This window comes from Panthera leo, chromosome A1, assembly GCF_018350215.1.
Source record: "Panthera leo isolate Ple1 chromosome A1, P.leo_Ple1_pat1.1, whole genome shotgun sequence".
Taxonomy (NCBI): domain Eukaryota; kingdom Metazoa; phylum Chordata; class Mammalia; order Carnivora; family Felidae; genus Panthera; species Panthera leo.
Window position 1 is genome coordinate 132,487,240 of NC_056679.1, and position 27,879 is coordinate 132,515,118.

At 34.4% G+C, this 27,879-nt stretch overlaps 1 protein-coding gene across 4 annotated transcripts in view; it reads right to left on the reverse strand.

The window, feature by feature from the left end:
* The window catches only part of CENPK (centromere protein K), a 57,173-nt gene that overhangs the window by 16,552 nt on the left and 12,742 nt on the right, over window positions 1–27,879 (reverse strand). For 2 of the 4 annotated variants that reach the window (XM_042940264.1, XM_042940271.1), the window contains exons 5-9: window positions 24,660–24,706; window positions 12,888–12,970; window positions 12,690–12,788; window positions 12,216–12,348; window positions 6,651–6,704 (exon numbers count right to left, since the gene is read on the reverse strand). In XM_042940264.1, the coding sequence (XP_042796198.1) occupies window positions 6,651–6,704; window positions 12,216–12,348; window positions 12,690–12,788; window positions 12,888–12,970; window positions 24,660–24,706 (416 nt within the window). Of the gene's footprint in view, window positions 1–1,098; window positions 1,236–5,185; window positions 6,041–6,650; window positions 6,705–12,215; window positions 12,349–12,689; window positions 12,789–12,887; window positions 12,971–24,659; window positions 24,707–27,879 lie in introns of those variants that run through there. The other 2 variants (XM_042940253.1, XM_042940257.1) reach the window with 2 other exon arrangements.

The following is a 27,879-nucleotide window of genomic DNA, read 5'->3' on the forward strand; positions in this document are numbered from 1 at the left end:
AACACTGGGTATTTAAATATCCCCACTTACTTCCTGGCCATAAAGCTGTATCTTTGCATCGTTGCCACTTTCACTTTCTCACACTCACAGCTTTATAATCTTTAGTAGTTTTTGTTTTAGATCTCCTTTCACAATGTTTTGACTGTGAAGAGACTCACTCAAGCCCTTAGCTTTAATGAGAGACCTTGATTCTAGTCCTCCTTCTCATATGGAGAAGTTTTAATATTCATTTCCAAGAAAGAACCAAAATCTCATATTCACTAAGTTGCTTCTAAACACAGAGTCATTTCCACTCACAGCTATTTCTCTTCTGATTACTGATCTTCCAATGTTTATCTAGTTTTTAAGTCTTCCTATTTTTCCTTGTTTTCTTCTAAATTTTATCAATGTCACATGTTAAAATAAAGAGTATACTAATGTGAGAACTCATTCTTATCACTTTGAAGCCTTATTTTTTTAGCTTTTTAAACTGATTTTAAAGTTGCAAAAATAGTACAGAGATTTCCCATATATCTCTCATCTGGCTTCCCTCAGGTTAACATCTTATATAACTGCATTAAAATTACTGAACCCAGGAAACTACTGCTGGTATAATACTATTAACCAAATTGTAGACTTTACTCAGATTTCACCAGTGTTTCTACTATTGCTGTTTTTCTCACCCAGGAGCCTGTGTAATACTTGTAAATTATGTACCTGATAAAGGACTTGTTTCCAGAATACATAAAAACTCTCAAAACGCAGTAGGATGAAAGACAATCCAATTTCAAAATGGGCCAAGTCTCTCTACGCTTTATAGACCTTTTTCCATTCCTTTATGCTTAGCCCTTCTGAATTATTTTGTTTTAGGTATGTTTCCTATATACTGCAGTTGAATTCTGCTTTGTGAGTCAAGGAGATTCTCACTGTTAGGACTACTATGTTTGGTCTCTTATCTGTATTAGGAAAGATAGTCCTCCCAAGGACATGACCGATGATTCTTGCACGCTCTTGCTGACCACAAAACTACCCATCTTTTGACATTAAGTACTTTCTGAACTGGTCATATTGGCAACTAACTATGTCAAGGTAACCACAATGTGACAATGCTTTAAGTACTTGCTCTCCATTGAGGTCTGCCTTGTTTGCGGCTTGCAACAGACGACGCTCAGCATTCTCCTCCTGGTCTTCTCAGCTATGGCAAAACTCACTGCAGGTGTAGTCTCCACCCAGCTCCATGACATTGCTCTGTGGGACTTGGAGATAAAGAAATCCAGTACAACAATGCTGATGCTCTTGTTTGCAGTGCTGTAATAAACTGTTTTGCTCTAATACATTTAATCACATGTACTTTCAGCACTTATGGAGGTGTAAGAAGTTAACTCCTTGCCTCTAATGTAAGACTGGGGCTCTTCCCAGACACTATCATATTTTTAAATTATGTGAATTTTGTTATATTTATTTCTTTCTCTATAAAATAGGTAATCTTTGTTCTTTTGTTAAAATTTTTTTCTGAAGGCGCCTGTGTGGCTAAGTCAGTGAAGCGTCTGACTCTTGGTTTCAGCTCGGGTCATGATCTATTTCTTTTTGCAGTTCTATCAGTTTTTGCCTCATACACTGTGATGATGTTGTTAGGTGCATATATATTAAAGACTATTATGTCTTCTCAGAGAATTGACAGTTCTATCAACATGTGATGTTCCTTGTAAGCCCTGGTGATTTTCCTTGCTCAGAAGTCTTCGTCTTAAATTAATAAAGTCCTGGTTTCTTTTGATTAGTGTTACCATGGTGTATCTTCCTCCATACCTTCACTTTTAATCTATCAGGGTCCTTATATATCAAAGGAGTTTCTTGTAGAAAACACAGAGTCTGAGTCTTGTTTTTTCATCCACTTTGACAGTCCTGCCTGGATTGGTGTATTTAGTCCATTCACATTTAAAGTGATTACTGATATACTGGATTAATATTTGCATATTTGTTACTGTATTCTATGCATTGCTTTTGTCCTCTCTGTCTTCCATTTTCCTGCCTTCTCTCATTTTAACTGAACATTTTACACAATTCTACTTTTTCTCTTGTCTTAGCACATCAGTTATACTTAAAATATTTTTAGCAATTGCCCTAGAGTTTGCAATATACACTTACAATTAACCCAACTTCACTTTCAAATAAAGAATGTTCTAGAGAATTGAAAAATACAATTCTTGGTAAAAGCAACAAAGAAGCAAACTAATGAAAACACTAACTTAAAAAAGATAGATGCAACCCCATGTTCACTGCATCATTATTTATAATGGCCCAGACATGAAAGCAACCTAAGTGTCCATCAATGTATGAATGGATAAAGAAAAGATGGTATAGGGGTGCCTAGGTGGCCCAGTTAGCTGTGCCCAACTTCGGCTCAGGTCATGATCTCATGGTTTGTGAGTTTGAGCCCCGCATCAGGCTCTGTGCTGACAGCTTAGAGCCTGGAGCCTGCTTTGGATTCTGTGTTTCCCTCTCTCTCTGCCTCTCCTCTGTCTCCCTCTCTCTCAAAATAAATAAACATTAACAAAAAAATAATAAGTAAGAAAAGGTGGCATATATATATATATATATATATATATATATGAATATTATTCATCCAAAAAATGAATGGAATTTGCCATTTGCAACAATGAGGATGGACCCTGAAGACATTATTTTAAGTGAAATAAGTCAGAGAGAAAAAGAAAGACAAATACCATATGATTTCACCTATATGTGTAACCTATAAACAATAACAACAGGGGTGCTTGGGTGGCTCAGTTGGCCAAGTGTCTGACTTCAGCTTGGTCATGATCTTGTAATTTTTGAGTTTGACCCCTGAGTTGGGCTATCTGCTGTCAGTCCAGAGCCTGCTTTGGATCCTCTGTCCCCCCTCTCTCTGCCCCTCCCCCACTCATGAGCATGCCCTCTCTCTTTCAAAAATAAATAAACATAAAAAATACAATAACCAAAACAAGCTCATGGATAAAGAGAACAGATTGGTAGTTGCCAGTGGCAGGGAATGTGAAGTGGGAAAAATGGGTGAAGAGTGTCAAAAGGTACAAACTTACAGTTTTAAAACAAAGAAGTCATGGGGATATAATGTACAGTATGGTGACTATAGTTAATAATACTGTATTGTGTATTAAAAGTTCTCGTCACAAGTAAAAAAAAAATTGTTAACCCTGGTGACAGATGATAACTAGATTTACTGCGGTGATCATTTGACAATATACACAAATATCAAATCATTTTGTTGTACACCTGAAACTAATAAAATATATGTCAACTATAACTCAATTAAAAAAAAATCATGAGGGGCACCTTGCTGGCTCATTCAGAAGAGCATGTGACTTTTAGTCTCGGGGTCATGAGTTCAAACCCCATGTTGAGTGTAGAGATTACTTAAATAAGTAAAACTTTAAAAAATCATATTGAAATAGTTGTCAATATATTGAAAAACAAATCTGTGTTTTAGAAATATATGTGCTTATTTATTAATACATAAATAAGATCAAGTATCTTGACTTCAAAGTATTGATGTACATAAATGTTATTTAGAGACATCTGATCTAAATATAATATGTGCTGGGGGAAGGTGCACACCTGGGTGGATCAATTGGTTAAGCCTCTGACTCTTGATTTCAGCTCAGGTCTTGATCTCAGGATAGTGAGTTCAAGCCCTGCATTGGGCCCCTTACTAAGTGTGGAGGCTATTAAAAAAAAAAAAAAAAAAGTTATGGGGGAAAAAAGAAGTTAACTAATAGCTAAATAAACTAAAAAGTAAATTAAGGAAAATAGGGAATCAGAAATGTTAACATAGACCTACAACCACATAAAACTTATCTTAAGTCTCAAAAGGGTCATATTCAACTGGGTCGAATTTTCAACCGAATAGATATTTAATTTCTCCAAAATCAATCCATGCATACACATCAACCAATAACAAAGTTAAGTATATTTTCTGGTAGACTAAAACAATTTGTTTTTAATTTTTTCTTTTCTTTTTTTTTTTTTGAGGGCGTGTGTGCACATGCACACACGGAGCAGGGAAGCACAGAGGAGGAGAGAGAATCTTAAGCAGGCTACATTCCCAAAGACATGGAGCTAGATCTCAGGACCATGAGCTTATGACCTCAGCTGAAATCAAAAGTTGGATATTTAACCAACTAGCCACCCAGGTACCCCATCAATTTTTTGTTTTTAAATTAGGCTAACATCATCATCTGATGTGGGAAAGCTAGAATGTGGTATTACTTTCTGATATTTTGCATTATCATATTTAAGAGTCAGTAAAATTAAAGCAAATTATAAACCTTAATAGATTCCAGGGATCATCTTAAAGCAGTGAAAAGTAAAAATACACAAAGGTCTTCAGAACTTAAAACACTTTCTCCAACATACTCAAAACCATAGACAGCTTATAAGGGCTGTAAGTTTAGATGGAATACAAATCAAGACAATTCTACTATAACTTACTTTGTTTATAACTGATATCAAAAGTGGGCGAATAATCTTGGTAAAAAGCCTGGGTCAAGTAAAGTGAGATGTAATCATCATAGTTTTCCTTAAAGTCTTACACAAGATATTGCACTAAAAAAAATCCTAACCAATATCTTTATCAGTAAAATGTGAATGAAGATTTGCCCAATAAATCAAGATGTTTACTACTTTATTTCATTCTGTAATCTGCAACACAAAGAAGTTCATGGACAACAGTACTATCTACTTTGTAGAATTATTGGCAGGGTTATACTGACTGAACCATTTGTACCTTCTCCAGTAACTTCAAGAACTAAAAAGATGCTCATTCCTTTGACTCCCAACTTGACTATTCTAGCAAGGTACTTTATATGTCATCTTCCCATAAAAGAACTTACATTCTCTAAAATTTAACAGTATTTCTATTCTCTCTAAAAGGTATAAGATATACTTGGAGGAGTATTTGCTTACTTTAAAAAAGATGAAGTATTGAAGGTAAGCAAGAAATGTGGATAAACAGCAGACCGCATTTTCAAATATAAAAGTACACACTACATCCTCTTAGAAAATTAATGGTACTAAAAGCATGTGGAATTCTCTAGTTTAGATTATATGTAATCTTGAATGAGTCCTATAATATCCTCACTTTTCTACCTATGAAAAAGTCTATTTAATTTATTAAAATATCATGCCACATCACCAAAAAAGATAGAGAGACTTTTAGACCAAAGAGTTTTATTTACAGAAAGGTCATGGAGAATTAACAAAATTTTATGAACACAATTTTGTTAGCAATAATAAACAGAAACAGCATGGTTTAATATATATCACTTGCTATATAATACATATTAAGATATAGCTTTCATGCTACACTTATCCATTAGTTTCTGTTCCAATTTTTAAATCTAGAAATAAGGCAGTACACATGGAACAGATTTACTACATGCTTTTAAATTACGATTCCTTCTATATCAGATATTGTCAATTTTAAAGCCATCTACAAATTAAATGGCCTTTCCATTATAATTGCTAAATTCAGAGATATAAGCACCAAATGGAACTCAAAATACATAAAATAAACTGTCACAAATTCAAAAGGAAAACATTACAGTAACAGTATCATAAATTAACAAAGAATACTGCAGAAGTAAGATACATCAAAAGTTTATTATGATTAAGTCTAGAATGTTTTTTACTTGCATTCTTTTCCATCGAGTTGAAAACACCAAGGTACTAATTGAATGTGAAAGGACCATTTATAAATTGTAGGTGGCTTGTGTCATTTTATGGATGAAAGAGGGACTATGTGCTTTGATTTGCAAATAATGTTCTTTGTCCAAGTAATCCTCAGTGTTTCCATTATCCTTGAATGACAAGATTCATTAAGTACTGTGTGAAAAAAGAGACCATCCTTTTACTGATGGAAGGCTTCTAATCTTATTTGGGTTGGATCTTCTGGATGTCTCAAGGCAATTCCATTACGCAGGAGCAGCTCAATATATGGTGGCCAAAAAGAATCACTAATTTTGACATATGGATCATGTGGAACATCAAATAATCTATTTAAAAGAATCTAGAAAAAAATACCGTTCATAATACCTTAGTAAAAAACTGATACAGCTATAATAAAACATTAAAAATTTGTTTACCAAAGAATGTTGATCTCTTTTCTCTTTGAATAATTGCTTGTCATAATTTCCATGTATTAACTTAAATAAGCGATTTTCTTCCTTTTTAAAAAAACTACATATTAATAAATGGAAACATGTTTAAAACTGTGTACAGATTTCTGCAACTATGTGGAAAGAATCCTTAAACTCACATATGTAGTTCAGATAGAATACAGAGGTGCCAACTAAAGATTCCATCAATGTAAAAGCATAGGGTTTCACTGTGCAAATAATAAATAACATCATAAAAATTTTTTTAAAGTAAGAATCTTAAGAATATGATTAAGGGCTAGTCTCTAACTGTTCTTTTTTAAAAATGACAATATTCTTTCTAGTAATGGATAGAAAACAAACTATCTTATAGTAAAGATAAATTAATAAAAATTGATTTAATAAAATTTGGTATGTTTAAGAACTAAAGCAGTATTTTCTGTTTCAAGCCTGTGTATAATTGTTTAGAAATCACTAATTAAAAGAAATCTTGAAGACAAAACAACTACACAAAATGCTTACCTCTAACATTTCATGCAGTGTTATCAGCTGTGCAGTTGATTCTTGAATGTTTGTCTTTGACAGAAATGTGAATAACAAAGAATTAACATCTCAGTTCTGCCAGTGGCAGAATATTAAACTATATTTATTACGAAATTTTTAAAAATTAGTATTTCTTACCTGCAATGGTACAAGGTATACCATAGTACAAATATTTAGAATTAGGTGATTTTAAAAGAATTCTGAAAGTAAACAATCTGCTTGTACTACACAGTCACGTTCATAAAAACAAAGTTCAAACAACCTCTAAGAAAGTGAAATTACTAGAAGGTACAATTCAGACTACCTATAAATAAATAATGGATAAATTATATTTTTTTACATATACTCATGTAAAACACAGTCTAATTTTTGAGGCTTCCAATCAAAATATCTCAAACAAATGGCATTCCAAACCCTATTTATACAGCTTTGGGACAGGAAACTTACTTCCCAGGGAGCCTTGTTCAACTTTCTATAGTTCTTGACAGTTCTTAATGTTAACTCAATTCATTGCTTCTTTTTCCCTTGGAATGATAGAGAATAAATCCCATTCCAATGCAATCCAAGATTCCTCAAATATTTGAAGATGGTATTATAAGACCAAGTCTTGGCCATATTAATTGTCATTAGTTCCTTCAATTATTTTTCATAATCTGTAGACTTGCAGCCCCTCAATATCATAGTTGCTCTCTAAATGTGCTCTAATTTATCTTTTTTTCTTTTTCAAACCAGTCTCCATATGATACAAGTGTGACTCAAACACCAAAGATGAAAAGGAAGACTCACTTTCATACTTGTATAGATGCTGGAATTTTATTAAGTTTATTCATTAACTTTTAAATATCAATTTTGCCCTGCTGACCTCTCAGCATACCATCATCTAAAATGTCTAAGCCGCTTTCATACATCTAGCTGAGACATGTCTCCTTCATTCTTTAATGTTTCAAACCCAAGAAAGATATTTTATGTCCCTCACTAAATATTTTATTTGGCCCAGGTCTAGCCAGCTGAAAAATATAGTCCTAATTCTATCATTCAATATATTTACTATCTAGGACAACATATAAAGGGGTTCTGCTAGAAATCTCCCTCCAAGATAATACTAATCCTAATCAGCAGCTTTTGAGTTCAGACATTTAATTAAATGCAAAGTCATCTACCACAGTGACAGCCTGTACTTTCCTGATACCAGTCAAAGATTACCTTGGAGCCCTTATAAAGTCTTACATAACTACAAATATTTTAAAGAAATAGTGAAAATGAATGTGATTCCTGAGTAAAGATAGTAAAGCTAGACCTCAAAATCTCCTGACCTCTAATACCTTATTCAATGAAAGAGTGGTTTAGAAAAGCAGCATTCACTAGTGAGGAAAGAAACAGAATTAAAGAACTGATACAGAAATAAATAGCAAAAAAGCACAGATTGAGACAATCAAAGAAAAAGCAGAGGAAAAATATAATGAAAGCAGAGCAGGAAAAAAAAAACTTTCAACATAAGGATATGAAAAATAATATAAACCATAATAAAATAAAATTTCCACTAAACGAAATGTGACCTAAATTTGCCCCTAAAAACAATGTCATCTATGGGGCGCCTGGGTGGCTTGGTCGGTTAAGCGTCCGACTTCGGCTCAGGTCATGATCTCACGGTCTGTGGGTTCGAGCCCCACGTCGGGCTCTGTGTTGACAGCTCAGAGCCTGGAGCCTGTTTCAGATTCTGTGTCTCCCTCTCTCTCTGCCCCTCCCCTGTTCATGCTCTGTCTCTCTCTGTCTCAAAAATAAATAAACGTTTAAAAAAAAATTTAAAAAAAAATGTCATCTTCAAAACAAAAATGATACTGAATCATCATGATACTCAACACTGTAAGGTATCTGTTAAATTACTGAAGGTCAAAGATAAAGAACTCTTCAGACATATACTCAGAAGCAGAAAGGTATCTACAGGCTGGCCTAGCTATCTACAGGATGGCCCAGCACATCCTATTTCGGAAGAATGGAACAATCCCTACCAGGTCTTGAAAATTTTTTTTTTAATGTGCCAAAAATATCCTTTGCATATGAAGGCAAACCAAGCATTTTTATCAGTCAAGAATCCAAAAAATAAAATGCCCAGGAATTCTGCTTGAACAAATTACTTCTCAAAGAAACCAATCAAATCAATTAGTTTAACTTAAAAACTCAAAAATAAATGGTCAAAGATGATAAGCATTGAATCCAATACAATGTGAACATGAAACACATATATAAATAATGTTATGAGACAGAATAAAAATGTTATAAACCTGCCAAAGTTAAAACAAATAATAAATTGTAATGGTGTTATAGGGAGAATGCTAATTTCTTCATCTTTAATAGCAGGGAGTGAATGAATACTGCCTAAAATTGAAAGATGAACATTTTTTAGGTCTTTTAATCTTTTATAATGTTATTCGTAATTTGTTTTTTCTCTATATTAGGGACCTCTCCAGAACTAAAATAACTTGAGGCACAAAAATATTTATCTGAGTTAACATTTTTCTTCTATCAATTTAAGTAAAATTACATCTCATGCTTATTTTTTTAAGTTTATTTAAATTTATTTTGAGAGAGAGAGTGTGCACACACGTGCGTGTGCACAAGCTGGGGAGGGGTGCAGAGAGAGGGAGAGAGAGAATCCCAAGCAGGCTCCACATTGTCAGTGTGGAGCCCAATGCAGGGCTTGAACTCACAAACCATGAGATCATGACCTGAGCTAAAATCAACAGTTGGATGCTTAACAGACTGAGCCACCCAGGTACCCCATCTAATACTTATTTTATATTGGTCTATACAAAACTACATTGATCTGAACATCTATCAATCCATTTATGCTTCTATATATGTATGTGTTTATGAAGATGTCTCAAATGATGTTCACCTCATGTTAACAATACGGTAGAGGGATTCAGGGTTTTTTTCTTTCTTTTTTGTACATATTTTTGAATGACAAAACACAGTGTTATGGACTGCATTGTTTCTCTCAAAATTCACATGTTCAAGTCCCAACCTCCTTGGTGACTACATTTGGAAATGGAAGTAACTGAAGTTAAATGTGGCCATAAGGGTGGGACCCTAATCCAACTGGAATGGTGTCTTTATATGAAGAGAAAGAGACACCAAAGAGCTCTCTCTACACTAGAAAAGAGAAAAGGCCATGTGAGGACATAGCAAGAGATGGCTGTCCAGAGCCACGGAAGAAGGCCTCAGCAGAAACCAACTCAGATGGCATTTTGATCTTGGACTTCTAGCCTCCAGAAAAGTGAGAAAATATATTTCTTTTATTTAAACCATCTAATCTATGGTATTTTTCTCTAGCAGCTTAAGCTAACTCATATATCCAGTATTACTGCTTGACAGACAAAGGGAGAAAAAAAAAAATGAGTACTCTATCATTTTGTAACATGTATTAATGGTCCATATACTTCATTTTAAAAATGTGAGTTTATCAAATGTAACTTAACAAACCCATAATGGCTTCTGTGATCAATGATTCCTTTCAGAATCCTTTAACTCTGGTTCTATTGGTAGAGAAGCTTGATAGATTAAAGAAAATGGTGAAAACAAAACAAGACTGGAATCAGAAAATGTGAGTTATTCTATGATTATGATCATTAAGAGGTAAGGAATCATGAACTTCTTGAAATGGTTAACAGAAGGCTGTCAACAATTTTAGAAATGAACAAAGTATACAAATAACAATGGGTAGAATGGGAAACACATAGTTACAATGAAGAAGGGGAAGAATAAGGATAAAAAACACAGATTATAAGAAAACAAAGAAAACTTCCTCTTCTTTTCCTAATATAGTCATAGTCATTCAACAGATACAAATTCATGGGGGTGCCAGGGTGGCTGTCAGTTGATCATCCAACTTTGACTTAGGTCATAATCTCACAGTTCATAGTTCGAGCCCCACATCTGGCTTGCTGCTGTCAGCTCAGAGCCTGTTTCAGATCCTCTGTCTCCCTCTCTCTGCCCCTCTCCCACTTATGCTTGTTCTCTATCTCAAAAATTAAAAAACATTTATAAAAACAAACAAGTAAATAAGAACTAAGAAGATACTAGAATACATAAGCAAGATAATAGACCTACAAAAATGAATTCAACACATAAAGGAGCTCAGAGTGCAGGGTGGGTGAAGAGAGAGATAGATATAAATGATTACTACAAAATCATGTGATAATGCTAATAAAATGACACATAAACTGCATTTAATACTTCACACAAGTATTAAAGGATGATGTTTGAAGTGACTTAAGTAAGAATTTGCTATCTTCATCAGATAGGAAATGTTTTGTAAGCAGAAGGAACAGAACGTATAAGACACAAAAAGACAGGTCATTGCATACTTGCTGGAACTACAGGGTACAGTTGAATGGATTCATGCAAGAGATAAATAAAGAATGGTTAGAAAGGAGGCTAAAGAGATAGGCAAAATCCAGAATATAAATTCATTACTCTAAGGAGTTTATAGACTTCTAGAAGGGAACTATCAGTTTTATGTTAAAAAATAATTAAAATATATATTTTAGAAAAATCATTCTGGTGCCAGTTTCAATGCCTTCCCCACTTCCACAAGCTCTCTTTATTTATAGTATACACTGTTTTTGAAAAAGGAATTAAAGTAGTTATTCCCAATCTTCTGTCACCAAATGAAATATTTATTTGCTTTTGTGAAAAAGGTCTGTTACATGGTAACTACTAGTTAAATAGTTAAATAGTCAAGAACTATTGTTAAATAGTTAAATTTGACTAGTTAAATAGTCAAGAACTCACATTAACTAACAGATATCTTTTGATTTTAAATGTTTCGTATGCTCATCATGGAAAATTTTGAAAAGAGTAAAAACAAAAACAAATCTCACCTAAAATCCTAGCCTCCATACAGAGGCACTATTACATTTTTTAGTACAAATTAGACTCATAAAATTTAATTAGCTGTTTTTTTGTTTTGTTTTGTTTTGTTTTTTTAAACTTTTTTAATGTTTATTTATTTTTGAGACAGAGAGAGACAGAGCATGAACAGGGGAGGGGCAGAGACAGAGGGAGACACAGAATCGGAAGCAGGCTCCAGGCTCTGAGCCATCAGCCCAGAGCCCAACGCGGGGCTCGAACTCACGGCCCGTGAGATCGTGACCTGAGCTGAAGTGAGACGCTTAACCGACTGAGCCACCCAGGCGCCCCAAAGCCCGCTAATTAGCTGTTTTTTTAATCAATTTAATAATAAATTGTGAGCATTTTAATAACTCTTTTGGTAGTTCAATATGTTATTTTTAAAAGGTATATTTTCCCCCACTATATGGATATATTAAAAAATGTATTTAATCTTATTTTATTGAACAACTAGGTTGCTTCTAATTTTTCAAAAAGTATTATAATGTGATGATGGAAGATTTCTTTACATGTATCTGTGTGTCTTTGAAATGTATAATAAACTACAAAAATTTATCAGAAAATTTACATTTGAACCTATGTGAAACAATCTCATATATAAATAGCTACATGAATTTGTTCTCTAAAACTTACCTTTTTCTTTTTCTTTTTAACATTTCTATCAGGCAGAGGAAAATGATCTTCCAGAAATTCACCCAAGGTAATCAAGAGCTTTTCCTTATATTCTTTTATATCATGCATTTTAGTGTTCAGCTCATCTAAGATTCTAATGGGTTTTTTAAAAATTAAGAGAAATATTTTACTAATAAAATACATAAAATAATGAGTATATGTAACTGGTTACTCATAAAGTTGATCAAACACTTTGTTCAAACTTCATTTGTTCAAACCAAGTAACTAGCTTTATGAAAGTAAAATTCTCTATTTAACATATAAGGAAACTACAGGTCAAGTCATTAATAAAAGGCCATGTAACTAACAATTGGCAAAAATTAAAGTAAAACTCGCAATTTCTAATAAAATTTCCCCTATTTTCATCTATATATTTCATGTTAACATTTAAAAAACTTTTTCCTATTTCAAAAATCTAGAATACAAAATTAATACCTTGATTCAGAAATTGTCACAACCTGATTTTTCAATTCACTGTGCAGTACATTAAGAGATTCCAATATCTGTTGTTGTTCCTCCAACCACTGTTGCTCCCTTTAAACATGGAAAAACAAAACCAACAATAGCCAAATAAAACATTAATGCCAATTCAACATATATCTGTGACTAAAGGCAATTATAATATAAATATACCTTTCCAAGTCTTCCTTTAACTTTTCATTCTTTGACTGAAGAGTAGAGAGTACCAATTCAAGATCATGTCTCAATTTTTGGAACTAGAACAAAACAATTCAAATTAATTACTTAGTCTGTAATCCCATAAACAGTTATATTTATGAATGAGAGTGAAATTTACATTATTTGTTTAGGATAAATACTCAAAAATCAAGAGCAAAAGACCATCAGAAAGTCTTTGAAAGGAAAAAATACAGCAGATACTAAGTTCTTTGTAATATTTCATTTGTTAAATTCAAAAATATAAAAAGGGGTTTTGAGTAATAAATTTGAATTTCACACTAAAATCCAATTAAATGATTAAGTTTTCAGTAATCAGGGAGATTAGGTGTCTTTTCTAAGAAGACTATACAGAAACAAACATGAATGATTATCATTCATTTAACAAATATTTATTGATCATTGACTACCAGGCATAGTTGAGAGAGTCAAGGATTCAAAGATGAACAAACAGGAGAATCCAAACAAGCAAATATATAACTGCAGAGAGCAATCAGTATCATGAAAAAAAAAAAAAAAAAAGTCAAAATAGGAACACAGAAATGAGGAGCAGGAATGGCTCTTTTAGGTAATATGACAGGGAGAGAGGTTAAGAGTATCACAGCAGATAAAGACAAGAGATATGACACTGACAATATCTAGCAAAAGAATGTTCCACACAGAAAGATTGTAGGTACAAAGGCAATGAGGCAAGAGTATGTGTGAGGTATTTGAGGAACACCAAACGAACTCTGTGTTGCTACAGCAAATTACAAGAACATCTGGATTTTTTTTCTAGTATCTTTTTGTTTTTTTAACATATTAGCTAGTATTCCACTTTCTTGATGTCAAGAGTTTACTTGAGCTTTTTACACATCTAAATCAGTGACAATTTAAAGTTGTCTATTATAGGGGCATCTGGGTGGCTTAGTCAGTTGAGCATCCAACTTTGGCTCAGGTCATATCTCTCAGTTTGTGAGTTCGAGCCCCACATCAGGCTCACTGCTGTCGGCATGGAGCCCACTTCGGATCCTCTATCCTCCTCTCTTTCTCTCTGCCTCTCCCACTCCCACTATCTCTCCCCAAAATAAAATAAAAATGTAAACAAACAAATAAATAAATAAAATAAAGATGTCTATTATAAACCTTAGCGAAACCACAAAAAGGGGAGAAATAACCAAATAAATCAATAGTGTAAATAAAATGGTTTTATTTTTAAAAATACACAATTCAAGAAATTGGAAAGAGAGGAAAACAGGAACAGAGAAAAGGTAATACACATAGGAAAGAAAAATGAAGTACAAAGATTTCAAAGCAACCACACTGATATTACGTTAAATATGATCTAACAATAGAATTAAATTAAAAATAACTAAGAGAAAAGTAACAGGAAAAATTTGCAAATGTTTGAATACTAAAAACACACTTCTAAATCATCCATGAATCAAAGAAGTAATAATCTGTAAGAATATAAGAAATTATTATGAACTATTTGAAAATAAAAACAAAATAAAAATTTCTGGGGTGAAACAAAAGCAGTACTCAAATGAGAATTTACAGAACTAAAGGCCTATATGAGAAAAATGAAAGCTCCCAAATTAATGACAACTTCTACCATAAGAAAAAGAGCAAATAAAATCAAAAGTAAACTGAAGAAAAAATAATGATTAAAAAAACCTTAAATTAATGATATAGAAAAACAAAAAGAAAACTGAGGGAAAAAAAATCAAAGAAACCCAAAGTTGGTATTTTGAGAAGGTCAACAAAATCACCCACGCTAATTACAAGAGAAAAAAGAACAAAAATTATTAACATTAGTTACAAGAGAGGTGACATTACTATAAACATTAAAATGGTAATGGGGAAATATTATGAACAAATTTAATAAACTGGACAAATGAGATGAGATGTACAAGTTCTTTAAAAGACACAAACTATACCACTCATTCAGAGAAAAACAGAAAACCTGATGAGTCATAAAAAACCTAAATTTGTGGCTAAACATCTTCCCATAAAGAAAACTCCAGTTCCAAATGGCTTTACCTGTGAATTCTAACAAACATTTAAAGTAATAAAAATACTGATTCTATATAAACTCTTTTGAAGAAAGAATACTTCTCAACTCATTCTATTAGGCTTGATATGAAAGCTAACAAAGATGTCACAAGAAAAGTAAACCACAGACTGGTATCTCTCATTAACATAGATACAAAAACCTTAATAAAATTTTAGCAAATGAAGTCCGTCAATAAATTAAAAAACATTATTACACAGCAGGTTTTTCCTAGGAATGCATGGCTAATTAAACAGTTAATACCAATTAAAAAAATCAATGTACTGAGTCAATTAATTCAATATAGCCACAGGATATACAGAAATCTGTTGAATTTCTATACACTAATAATGAGGTAGCCGAAAGAAATTAAGAAAACAATCCCATTTATAACTGCACCAAAAAGAATAAAATACTAGTAGTAAACTTAACCAATGAGGCCAACCAAAGATCTATATTCTGAAAACTATAAAACACGGATGAAAAAAAATTGGAAAAGACACAAATAAACGGAAAGATACTTCATGCTAATGGACAGGAAGACCAATATTGTTAAAATGTCTATACTACCCGAAGCAATCTGCAGATTTTATGCAATTCCCGTCAAAATACCACCAACAGTTTTCACAGAATTAGAACAAATGATCCTAAAATTTGTACAGAACCCCCCAAAAACCTTAAATAGCCAAAGCAATTTTGAAAAAGAACAAAAGCTGGCGATATCACAATCCCAGATTTCAAAATATACTACAAATCTGTGGTAACCAAAACAGTATGGTACTGGCACAAAAACCGATAGAAATCAATGGAACAGAATAGAGCCCAGAAATGAATCCATACTTTCATGGTCAATTAATCTATGACAAAAGAGGCAAAAATATACAATGGGAAAAAGACCATTTCTCCAACAAATCGTGTTGGGAAAACTGGAAAGCTAGATGCAAAAGAATGAAATTGAACCACATTCTTATACCATGCACAAAAATAAATTCAAAATAGATTAAAGACCTTAATGTGAGACTTAAAACCATAAAATTTCTACAAGAAAACACAGGTAAGTAATTTCTTTGACATGAGCCATAGAATTATTTTTCTAGACATGTCTCCTCTGGCAAGGGAACAAAAACAAAATTAGGGGCACCTGGGTGGCTCAGTTGGTTAAGCGTCGGCTTCGGCTCAGGTCACGATCTCACGATTCGTGGGTTTGAGCCCTGGGTTGGGCTCGGTGCTGACAGCTGAGTCTGGAGCCTACTTGGGATTCTGTCTCCCCCCCCACCCGCCCCTCCCCCGCTTGTGCTCTGTTCTGTCTCTCTCTCTCAAAAATAAATAAACATTAAAAAAATTAAAAATAAATAAGTAAATAAACATTAAAAAAAAAAAATTAAACTCTTGGGACCACACCAAAATAAAAAGTTTTGCACCAAGAAACCATCAACAAAACAAAAAGGCAACCTACTGAATGGGAGAAGATATTTGCCAATGATATATCTGATAAGGGGTTCAAATCTAACTATGTAAAGAACTTATACAACACAATGTCAACAAAAATAAATAATCCAATTAAAACTGAGCAGAGGACCTGAACAATCATTTTTCCAAAAAGGACATACAGATAGCCAACAGACACATGAAAAGATGCTCAATATCACTAATCATCAGGGAAATGCAAATTAAAACAATTCACTACACACCTGTCAGAATGGCTAAAGTCAAAAACACAAGAAATAACAAATGTTGGTAAGGATGTGGAGAAAAACCCTTATGCACTATTGGTAGGAATGCAAATTGATGCGGCCACTGTGGGAAACAGTATGGAAATTCCTCAAAAAATTAAAATTAGAATTTCCACATAATCCAGTAATTCCACTACTGGGTATTTACCTAAAGAAAACAAAAACATTAATTTGAAAAGACACATGCATCCCTATGTTTACTGTAGCATTATTTACAATAGCCAAGACATGAAAACAACTCAAGTGCCCTTCAATAGACAATTGGATAAAAAAGATACGGGGCACCTGGGTGGCTCAGTCAGTTAAGCATCAGACTTCAGCTCAGGTCATGATCTCATGGTTCGTGGGGTCAAGCCCCATGTTGGGTTCTGTGCTGACAGTTCAGAGCCTGGAGCCTGCTTCAGATTCTGTGTCTTCCTCCCTCTCTGCCCCTCCCCCACTCATGCTCTGTCTCTATCTCTCTCAAAAATAAATAAACATCAAAAAATTTAAAAACAAAAAACAAAAAAGAAGACATGGTACAATCTGTACTATGGACTATTAGTCATAAACAAAGAATGACATCTTACCATATGATTTCACTCATGTGGAATTTAAGAAACAAAGAAACAAAGGAAAAAAAGGATATAGATAACAAATATAGATAACATATTGGGTTTCCAGAGGGGAGGTGGATGGAAGGATAGGGAAAACAGATAAAAGGGATTAAGGGTACACTTATTTTGATAAGCCCTAAGAAATGTATAGAATTGTTGAATCATTATATTGTATACATGAAACTAATATAATACCCTATGCTTAAATCAATGTAATTTATTATATCAACAGACTAAAAAGAATTCATCTTCCCTATGAATTCAGAAAAAATAAATGACAAAATTCAATAATAACTTATGATTTTAGAAAAGACTTTATAACTTGTAACAGAAGGTAATTTCCGGGGCACCTGGGCAGTTCAGTCTTTTAAATGTCCAACTCACTGTCATGAGATCAGACCCTGAGTCGGGCTTTGTGCTGACCATTGGGTCTGCTTAAGATTCTTTCTCCCTCTCCCTCTGCCCCTTCCAAGTTCATGCTAACATGCACAAACGTGCTCACTCTCTCTCTCTCTCAAAAAAAAAAAAAAAAAAAAAAAAAAAAAAGAAGGTAATGTCTGCAAGGGCATCTATGAAAAACCTACTGCTAACACCACACTTAATGATGAAAAAGAGAATGCTTGCCACTAAGGTCAGGGACAAGGCAAAAATGTCCATTCCTACCACTTTTGTTATATTACTGTAAGTCCTAGAGCAGTACAGTAAGCCAAGGAAAACATAAAAGGCATCCAGATGGAAAGGAATAAATACACATGCCTCTGATCTCAGATGACATGACTAGCTATGTAGAAAATCTCAGCACATCTACAAAAAGGCTACTAGAATAAATGGGTTTATCATACTCACTAATAGAAGACCAATATATAAATATTAATTTTATTTGTATATACCAGCAATAAATAATTGACAATTGAAAAAAGAATACCAGTTTAATAGCACTAAAAATACAAAATGCTAAAGGGATGAATTTGACAAAAATGCATAAGACCTGCAAATCTCTGTTACAATTTATTAAATTGTTTTTAAAAATTATGAACTGGGATGGGGCACCTGGGTGGCTCAGTTGGCTGAGTGTCCGACTTCAGCTCAGGTCATGATCTCGTAGTTTGTGAGTTCGAACCCCACATTGGGCTCTGTACTGCCAGCTCGGAGCCTGGAGCCTGCTTCGGATTCTGTGTCTCCCTCTCTCTCTGCCCCTTCCCTGCTGACACTCTGTCTCTTTCTGTCTCTCAATAATAAATAAACATTAAAAAATATTTTTTTTTAATTAAAAAAAAATCATGAATTGGGACACCTGGCTGGCTCAGTCGGTAGTGCATGAGACTCTTGATCCTGGGGTCATGAGTTCAAGCCTTCTATTGAAGGAGAGTTGCTTAAAAAAAATTAAAATAAAAAAAAAATCAAGAATTAATATTGAAATTTGTCACATTCTTTCTGAATTCATGAGATGATTAAAAGCCTTTTTTTCTTTTTTAGCTTTTAATATAGTGAATTATAAAACACTGATGATATAAATCTTAAAAATGCTAAACAAATGGAGACCTAAATAAATGCAGAGATCATACAGGGCTCCTGGATCTGAATTGAGACTCAGTATGCTAAAGATGTCAATGTTCCTCAAATTAAACTACAGAACCAGGGAAATCTCAGTCAAAATTATGGGACAGAATGACCAGCCAACTCTAATTTATAGGAAAATATAAAACAGTTCTGATAAAGAACAAAGATAGAAAATCCCTCCCATTTTACTTCAAGATTTATTATAAATCTTAAGTAAATAAAACAATGTTGTCTTCAAAAAAAAATTATTTATTTATTTTGAGAAAGAGAGAGAGCACACAAGTGGGGAAAAGGGGCAGAGGGAAAGAGAGAACCTCATGCAGGCTCCCTGTTCAGGGTGGAGCCCAATGTTGGGCTCGATCCCACGACCCTGGGATCCTGACCTAAGTCGAAATCAAAACCTGAACTGACACTGAACTGACTGACTCAAACACCCCTAAAACAATGTGGTATTGACCTAAAGACAGAAGACACACAGAAAAAAAAGAAGAGAAATAACCACAGAATGAAGAATAAATGTGGAGTCTAGAAATAGATCCATATATGCCATCAATTTTCAATAAACATGCAAAGGAAATTCAAAAAATAAAATATAATTTTCTTAACAATTTGTTCCAGAACACCCACAATTAGTATTCATATGAAAGAAAATACAACCTTATCAGTAACTAATTCCATATAAAAACATGAATACCAAATGGATTATAAATGTGAAACTTAAAAAATTTTAAAGAAAACATTCAAAAAAAATGTTTGTGACCTTAAGTTGGGCAAATTTTTTTTAAGATTTTATTTTTGGGGCCCATGGGTGGATCACTCAGTTAAGCATCTGACTCTTGATTTTGGCTCAGGTCATGATCTCATGGTCGTGGGATCAAGCCTTGTGTTGGGCTCTGCATCGTGACCATGGAGCCTGCTTTGCATTCTCTCTCTCTCCCTCTCTCTCTCTTTGAAAAAAAATAGACTTAAAAAGAAAAAAAAAAAAATTTTATTTTTTAAGTAATCTCTACACCCAACATGGGGCTTGAACTCACAACCTCAACACCAAGAGTCACATGCTTTTCTTATTGAGCCAGACAGGTGCCGTTGTGCAAATATTTCTTATATTTATTTAAGCACAAACCTTAAAAAAAAAAAACTGATAAAATGGAGGTAATCAAAGTATGCCTGTCTTCAGGATAGGCCCCTGGTGGACTCCTGAAGGATGACCTCTGAGGTCTTGTAATATTATACCTGATAAAAGTGTTTATGTAGGGGTGTCTGGTTGGTTCAGTCAGTAGAGCATGTGACCCTTGATGTCAGGGTCATGAGGTCAAACCCCACTTGGGAATGAAGCCTATTTTTTAAAAAAAGGGTTTATGTATGCCTGGAACCTTAGGTCACTTGGTACCAGTTTTATTAAAGAGTCTATTCCAATCATGTGATTTATGGTGAATGCAATTGTGGTCTAAATGGCTGAAGTCCAAGTAGCTGAAGTCAGTCAAGGAAGCCCCACATGCATAGTGACTGACTCCGGATAAAAAACCCTGGACAACAAAGCTTAGGTGAACTTCCCTGTTTGACCACACTTTGCACATTTTGTCACATTCAGCTGCAAGGATAACTAAACACATCCATGCAACTCCATTAGATAAGGACTCCTATAAACTTAGTCCATGTGTGTTTTCCCTTTGCTCATTTTAATCTGTGTCTTCTCACGGAAATAAACTGTAACCATGAGTACAATAGCTTTTCTGTGTTCTGTGAGCCCATTTAGCAAATCATCAGACCTGACAGTGGTCTTGGAGAAAACCCTGACACAACTGGCAACACAAGTGGGATTTGCTATAATGACCCTACCTCACCAAAACACAATGGAAGCACTATGTGGGAAAAAGAAGGTTAATGGGGCAGGGAATGATGAATCTGATGCCTAATGTTTATACCAAGTCAACAAAGATAGAAGACAACAGCCACAACGTGATCAATAACTGCAAGCAGGGGTGCCTGGGGGGCTCGGTCGGTTAAGTGTCCAACTTTGGCTCAGGTCATGATCTCACGGTTTGAGAGTTCGAGCCCCGCATCAGGCTCTGTGCTGACAGGTCAGAGTGTGGAGCTGGCTTTGGATTCTCTGTCTCCCTCTCTCTCTGCCCCTCCCCCACTCACACTCTGTCTCTGTCTCAAAAATAAATAAACATTAAAAAAATAATAATTGCAGGCAGAAGTAGTCAATGAAATTTAGAAATAACAGAAAAAATTCTCAGACACTTGGCTAAGTGCATGTATAAGGAAATACAAAATAATGAGAAACAAGCTAAATATTCAAGCCCTTTGTTCTTTTTATCTGTAACAATTAAAATGAAAGCAGAGTGTTAAGGCCAAGGCTGGTACTGTATCTAGTTTGGATTTCAGTCAGTTCAAACCAGAACTGCTAGCCTTAGGGCTACCACCAAAGGGAAAATTATGGTGGACCATTAGGCCATGTGTCATTTTTTTTTTCATGATATTGAAAATTTGGTGACTCTTCTCAATATGAAAAAGAAATATTATCTTTCATTCTGGGAAAATGTTCATGTATTATTTATTATTTCTTCACTTCCATTTTTTAAAAATATTATTTATTTATTTTTGAAAGAGAGAGAGAGAGAGAGAGAGAGAGAGAGAGAGAGATGGCACAAATACAAGTGGGGGAGGTGCAGAGAAAGAGGGAGAGAGAGAAGCCCAAGCAGGCTCTGCACTACCAGCACAGAGCCCAATGTGGGGCTCAAACTCCTGAACTAGGAGATCATGACTTGAGTTAAAATCAAGAGTCTATGGCTTAACTGACTGAGTCACCTGGGCACGCCCCCCTCCATTTGTTTTTGTGTTTTTTTTTAATTTGGAACTTCTACTGGTTGTATTTTGTACTTCTGAGTTGATAAGATAGTTCTATTATTCCAATTTTCCTTTTTTTGCCATCCTTACTCTGTAGATTTCCATGCCTATAATCACCAACCTTTTTGTATTTATTTCAGGTATGTTTTCATTTACAAAGGCTCTTGTTCTCTGCTTGGTTCTTTTCTTTTTTACTGTTTATTTCTTTAATTTTTTTTTATTTATTGAGAGAGAGACAGAGCACAAGTGGGGCAGGGGCAGAGAGAGGGAGGGAGACACAGCATCTGAAGCAGGCTCCAGGCTCTGAGCTGTCAGCACAGAGCCTGATGCAGGGCTCAAACTCACAAACCATGAGATCATGACCTGAGCCGAAGTCGGACACTTAACTGACGAAGCCAGCCAGGCGCCCCAATGTTTATTTATTTTTGAGAGAAAGAGCATCCACGAGGGAGAGGCAAAGAAAGAGAGAGAGAGGGGGACAGAGGATCTGAAACAGGCTCCGTGCTGACAGCAGAGAGTCCGAGGAGGGCTCAGACCACGAGCTATGAGATCATGACCTACGCCAACTGAGCCAGCTAGGCACCTCTCTGATTGGTCATTTTATTATTTATTTATTTATTTTTAATTTTTTTAAATGTTTATTTATTTTTGAGAGAAAGAGAGTGTGAGCGGGAGAGGGGCAAAGATAGAAGGAGACACAGAATCTGAAGCAGGCTTCAGGCTCTGAGCTGTCAGCACAGAGCCCAACATGGGGCTCAAACTCACAGACAGCAAGATCATGACTGGAGATGTAGTCAGTCGCTTAACCTACTGAGCCACCCAGGCAGCCCTGACTGGTCTTTTTAAAAACAACTTCACTGGGGTACCTGGGTAGCTCAGTTGGTTAAGCATCCAACTTCAGCTCAAGTCATTATCTCATGGTTTGTTAGTTCAAGCCCCAAGTCCAGCTCTTTGCTGACAGCTGCTTCAGATTCTGTTGTCTCACTCTCCCTCTGTCCCTTACCTGCTCAGGCTCTGTCTCTGTCTCAGAAGTAGATAGATAGATAGATAGATAGATAGATAGATAGATAGATAGATAGATAGAGCTTGAGATATAATTCACATACCATAAAGTTTACTAATTTAAAGTATATAATTCAATAATGTGTAGTATTTTCATAAAGTTGTGTAACCATCACCACAATCTACTTTAGAACATTTTCATCATCCCAAAAGGAAACCTGTTAGCAGTACATATTAGCAGTCACTCACTATTTGCTCTACAATCACCTAGCCTTAATCAATAAGCAACAACCTACTTTCTGTCTCTATGGATTTGCCTATTATGGACATTTCATATAAATGGAATCATATAATATGTAATCCTTTGTAACTAGCTTCTTTCATTTAGCATAATGTTTTTCAAGATATACCTATATTATGGCATATCAGTACTTCAGTTCTTATTAGACAAAAAATATGTCATTGTACAGATATCACAATTTATTTATCTATTCATCAGTTGATGAACATTTGGGTTATTTCCTCTTTTTGGCCATTAAGAAAAATATTGCTATGGGGGCGCATGGGTGGCTTAGTCGGTTAAGCATCCAACTTGAGCTCAGGTCATGATTTCATGGTTCATGGGTTTGAGTCCCACATCGGGCTCTGTGCTGACAGCTCAAGCCTGGAGCCTGCTTCGAATTCTGTGTTTCCTCTCTCTCTGCTCTTCCCCCACTCACATTCTGTCCCTCTCTCAAAAATAAGTAACATTAAAAAATTAAAAATAAAAAAGAAAAATGTTGCTATGAACATTCATGTTTAAGTTTTTGTGTGGACACAAACTTATTTTCCTTTTTCTTAGGTGTATACCTCGGAGTGAAAGTACTGGTTTGACTAGTAACTTTCACCTTCTGAGGAACTACCAGGCTGCTTTCCAAAGTGGATGTAGCATTTTACATTCCCACCAGCAGTTCGTCAGTGTTCTAATTTCTCCATATCTTCACCAATACTTGTTATTGCCTGTCTTTTGATTATAGCCATGTTTAGGGGTGTGAAGTAATCCTTTTTTAAGTTAGCATTCTGTTATTTTTTTAATCAAAAAAATTCTTTATCTCTCTTTTAAAGAAATCTTGTTTCTAGCTACATACTTGAACCCTGAATACTGCAGTACCAGGTTCCTTCAAAACCTGTTTTTTCTCAATTCTGTAGGGCAGATAATCTCTTTAAATTTTTTTTTTTTAATGTTTATTTATTTTTGAGAGACAGAGAGAGAGAAACAGAGCATGGGTAGGGGAGGGGCAGAGAGGAGAGAGGAAGACACAGAATCCGAAGCAGGCTCCAGGCTCCAAGCCATCAGCACAGAGCCTGACGCGGGGCTCGAACACACAAGCCGTGAGATCATGACCTGAGCCGAAGTCAGACACTCAACTGACTAAGCCACCCAGGTGCCCCTTTTTAAATTTTTTTTAAAATGTTTATTTACAGATAATCTCTTTTTTCATCACTATTTCTATCTCTAGACACACTGATACTTATTTCTTTCCATGCACTACATCCTTATTTAAAATTCTTGTTTGCTTCTATCTTCTTTCCTATACTTTGACTTAATGGACTTACACTTAAAGTCTTTATTGACATGTATATTATGTTTTGAGGACATACATATATTAGGATCATCTAACTATGTTTAATGTTTTTGCTTTTATTATGAAGAGTTTAATCAAGTGACAATTAAGCACAACCATGAAGTTTACATATTAAACACTAATTTTAAACACAGTTCTAATATACAAATTGGTGATACAAAATTCAAATTATTTAAAATATTCTGTTCAACAGACATAATTAAAATCAAAATAAAAAAATTAATATGGCTTTAAAGTGGTTTCATTCTGCTTCTGATGTCATGAACTTACCCCAAATACTTCTAGTTATAAGTTAATTAGGGTTACTACCAATTCCTTAAGTTACTTACCTCTTCTTCTCCTAATGTTACTAGAACTTCTTCATTCAGAGGAACTACTGCAGAAAAAAAAAAGGCCAAAATTATATACATGCTGAGTTAACTCTCAAATATAAAGAATTTGATTTTGTGGCTTCTAAGATATCTCTTTCTCTTTCCTTAATTAACACCTTTACATATATAATCAATACATAATTTTAGACAATATATATAACCAATATATAATTTTAGACAAACATGACATTTATACATTTTTGGGTTTTGTTTTCTAAATCCTCAAAAACAAAATTGGTTAAGCGTCCAACTCTTGACTTAAGCTCAGGTCATGATCTCATGCTTCTTGAGATCATGCCCCGTGTCAGGCTATGCACTGAAAGCACAAAGCCTACTTGGGATTTTCTCTCCCCCTCGCTCTCTCTCTGCCCCTCCCTCACTCAGGCTCACTCTCTCTCTCTCTCTCAAAATAAACTTAAAAAAATTAATAATCTATACTGTTTCCCTAAATATATCTCTCTGTAATTATATGATCCTATGCACGTATATGTACATGTATATTATCTACACACACACATGCAAGGGTTATTCATTTTGTTATTGTTGGTTTTATGAGAAGGGGATATCATACACATTATTCTTATTTTTACTCAACAAAAACCCCATGGAAATCGTTTCTATCCTGATGTAAGTCTAATCCATAATTTTTAATCACTCCATAATATTCCACAGGGTGAATATACCAAAGTGTATTGAGTAATATCAGTACTGATGAAACATTAACTTTGAACCTAACTTTTAGCCACAAAAAACAATGACTGTAGCATTTCTAAATTTATGTCTTTATGTACTAGTGCTTTCATTTGGGGAGGATAAATTCTCAGAAATGGAACTCCATAGAAGGAAAAGCATATTTTGAATTTTAATATAGAATACCAGATTCTTTTCTAAAAACTTACTATTAGCAATAAGAAACAGCAAAAGATACAATAAACTCTTCTACAATTTTTTGCCAGTTCATGAGTATCAACTAACATTTCATTTTAATTTTGTATAGCAAAATTTAATCCTTATATTTAGAAAAGTTCAACCTTTGTACTTTAAGTTTACCTTTCCTAATAAAGTACTATTTAAAATTTCTCTAATAATATGCTACTGAAAACTTTCTAATCTATCTACTATTCTACAGGGTCTTCTGACAGGAAAGAGCTTACGACACATGCTTCATAGGACATATATTAGAACTGATTACTGGCAGCCCCAGGATGGCTCCCAAATCATTTCAATAAATGCAATGAGAAGGATTTTAAGAATGTAAAGTTAATAATCTCCCTCTTGTCCACTGTGGCCATGAGTAGTATTTCAATATTGATTCACATAATTATTTAAGCCCATACAATATATAGCAGCTTCTAAGAATATAAAGATATTTTAAATCCTTTCAGTGGGGCAGTCTATGGGACTGGCAACCTTAAGCAAAGTGGTTATTTGACCTGTGGATCAGCCTGTGTGTTTGGTGTTACCAGTACAAAATGTGCACATAAGGGATGATGATAAGAAAAACAAAAATAGAAAATTCCCTGATATATAGCATCAAAATGAATGAAATACTTTGGAATAAATTTAACCTAGGAGGCAAAAGACTGTGATGAAAACTACAAAACTACAAAGCAGCACAGCACGGAGCCTGCTTCCGATCCTGTCTCTTTCTCTCTCTGCACCTCACCTGCTCACATTCTCTCTCTCAAAAATAAATAGACATTAAAAAAAAAATCTTGAACAAGATGTAAGAAAGACTATTATAATAAACTAGTGGATTGGTAATGAAGGCCTAAAGTAAATGTGTGGCAGTAGGGTTCAATATTTCATGATTGGCTATATGCAATACATGAAAAAAGAAGAACCTAGAAGGACTCTTAAGTTTATATCTGATCAAATAAATTCCATTCAATGGATCAGAGAATGGAGATCAATTCATAAATCTCAGGTATCTATAGAATATTTTGGAAAAAACTAGAAAGTAGAGAGATACGTTAGTGTGATGTTACAAATAAGTCTGGCTTGGATACATAGATTTGGAAGCTGTTACGAAAATTGTGTCCTCCTCCCCACCAAAATTCATATTTTGAAGTTCTAATCCTCAGTACCTTAAAATGTGCCTGTATTTGGAACTGGGTCTTTAAAAATGTGATTCTGTTAAAATGAGATCATTAGGGTGAGCCCTATTCCATTACGACTGGCATCTTTATAGAAAGAGATTAGGATACAGACAGGCGACCATGTGAAGACACAGGGAGAAGATGACCATCTACAAGCCAAAAAGAGAGGCTTCTGAAGAAACCAACCTTGCCAACACCTTGATCTTGGACTTCTAGCCTCCAGAATTGTGAAAAAATTAATTTCTTTTGTGTAAGCAACCCAGTCCATAGAACTTTGTTATGGCAGCCCTAGCAAACTTATACAGAAGTCATTAACACAGGTATAACATAAAAACAAAAGCAGAAAATATAATCCTGGAGTAGCATGTAGAGTAGGAAGTTAAAATTGCTGAGCACAGCCCTCCAAAAAAATAGCAAATTTTAACAGCAGAGTATGAACAGCGTTTGAGATGCTCAATATAATGCTGAGGAGGCAATAAAATATAGTTTAATGCAAATTAAAAAATAGATTATATATGTACATATCAAGTGCTAAAATTAAAAAAGACTACCATGTGATAATAAAGATGTGGAACAGTGGTGGGCATGAATATAGTAGTTAAAACCAAGAATGTAGATGAAATTATCTAGAATGAGAATGAATAGAAGAATCCCAACAACTGGGATAGAGAACAGTAAGCCTACAAAGGAGACTAAAAAGGGAAGTGGGAGGAGCTAAAGGAAAGGTGGCAAATGGGCAGGAGAAAGAAGGGAGATGTTAAAAGAAAGAGGATGCAATCCATATAGAATATCAAATACACACACATATGTGGCACAGAGAAAAGTAAGCTTTCCTAATAAAAAAAGATCTCCTCGCTGGGTATTTTAACTGCAGATATTTAAGCCATTTTCTATTTCTTGACTAAAGGCAAATATATAGCTGGTCCCCATTGGACAGGTCACAAGGCAACATACAATCCATGTGGCCCTTATATAAATAAGTATCTAAAATAACTTTTCTCTTCCACTAGGTATGTTTCATTCATTAAGAAACAATTTACAGGGGTGCCTGGGTGGCTCAGTCGGTTAGGCATCCGGCT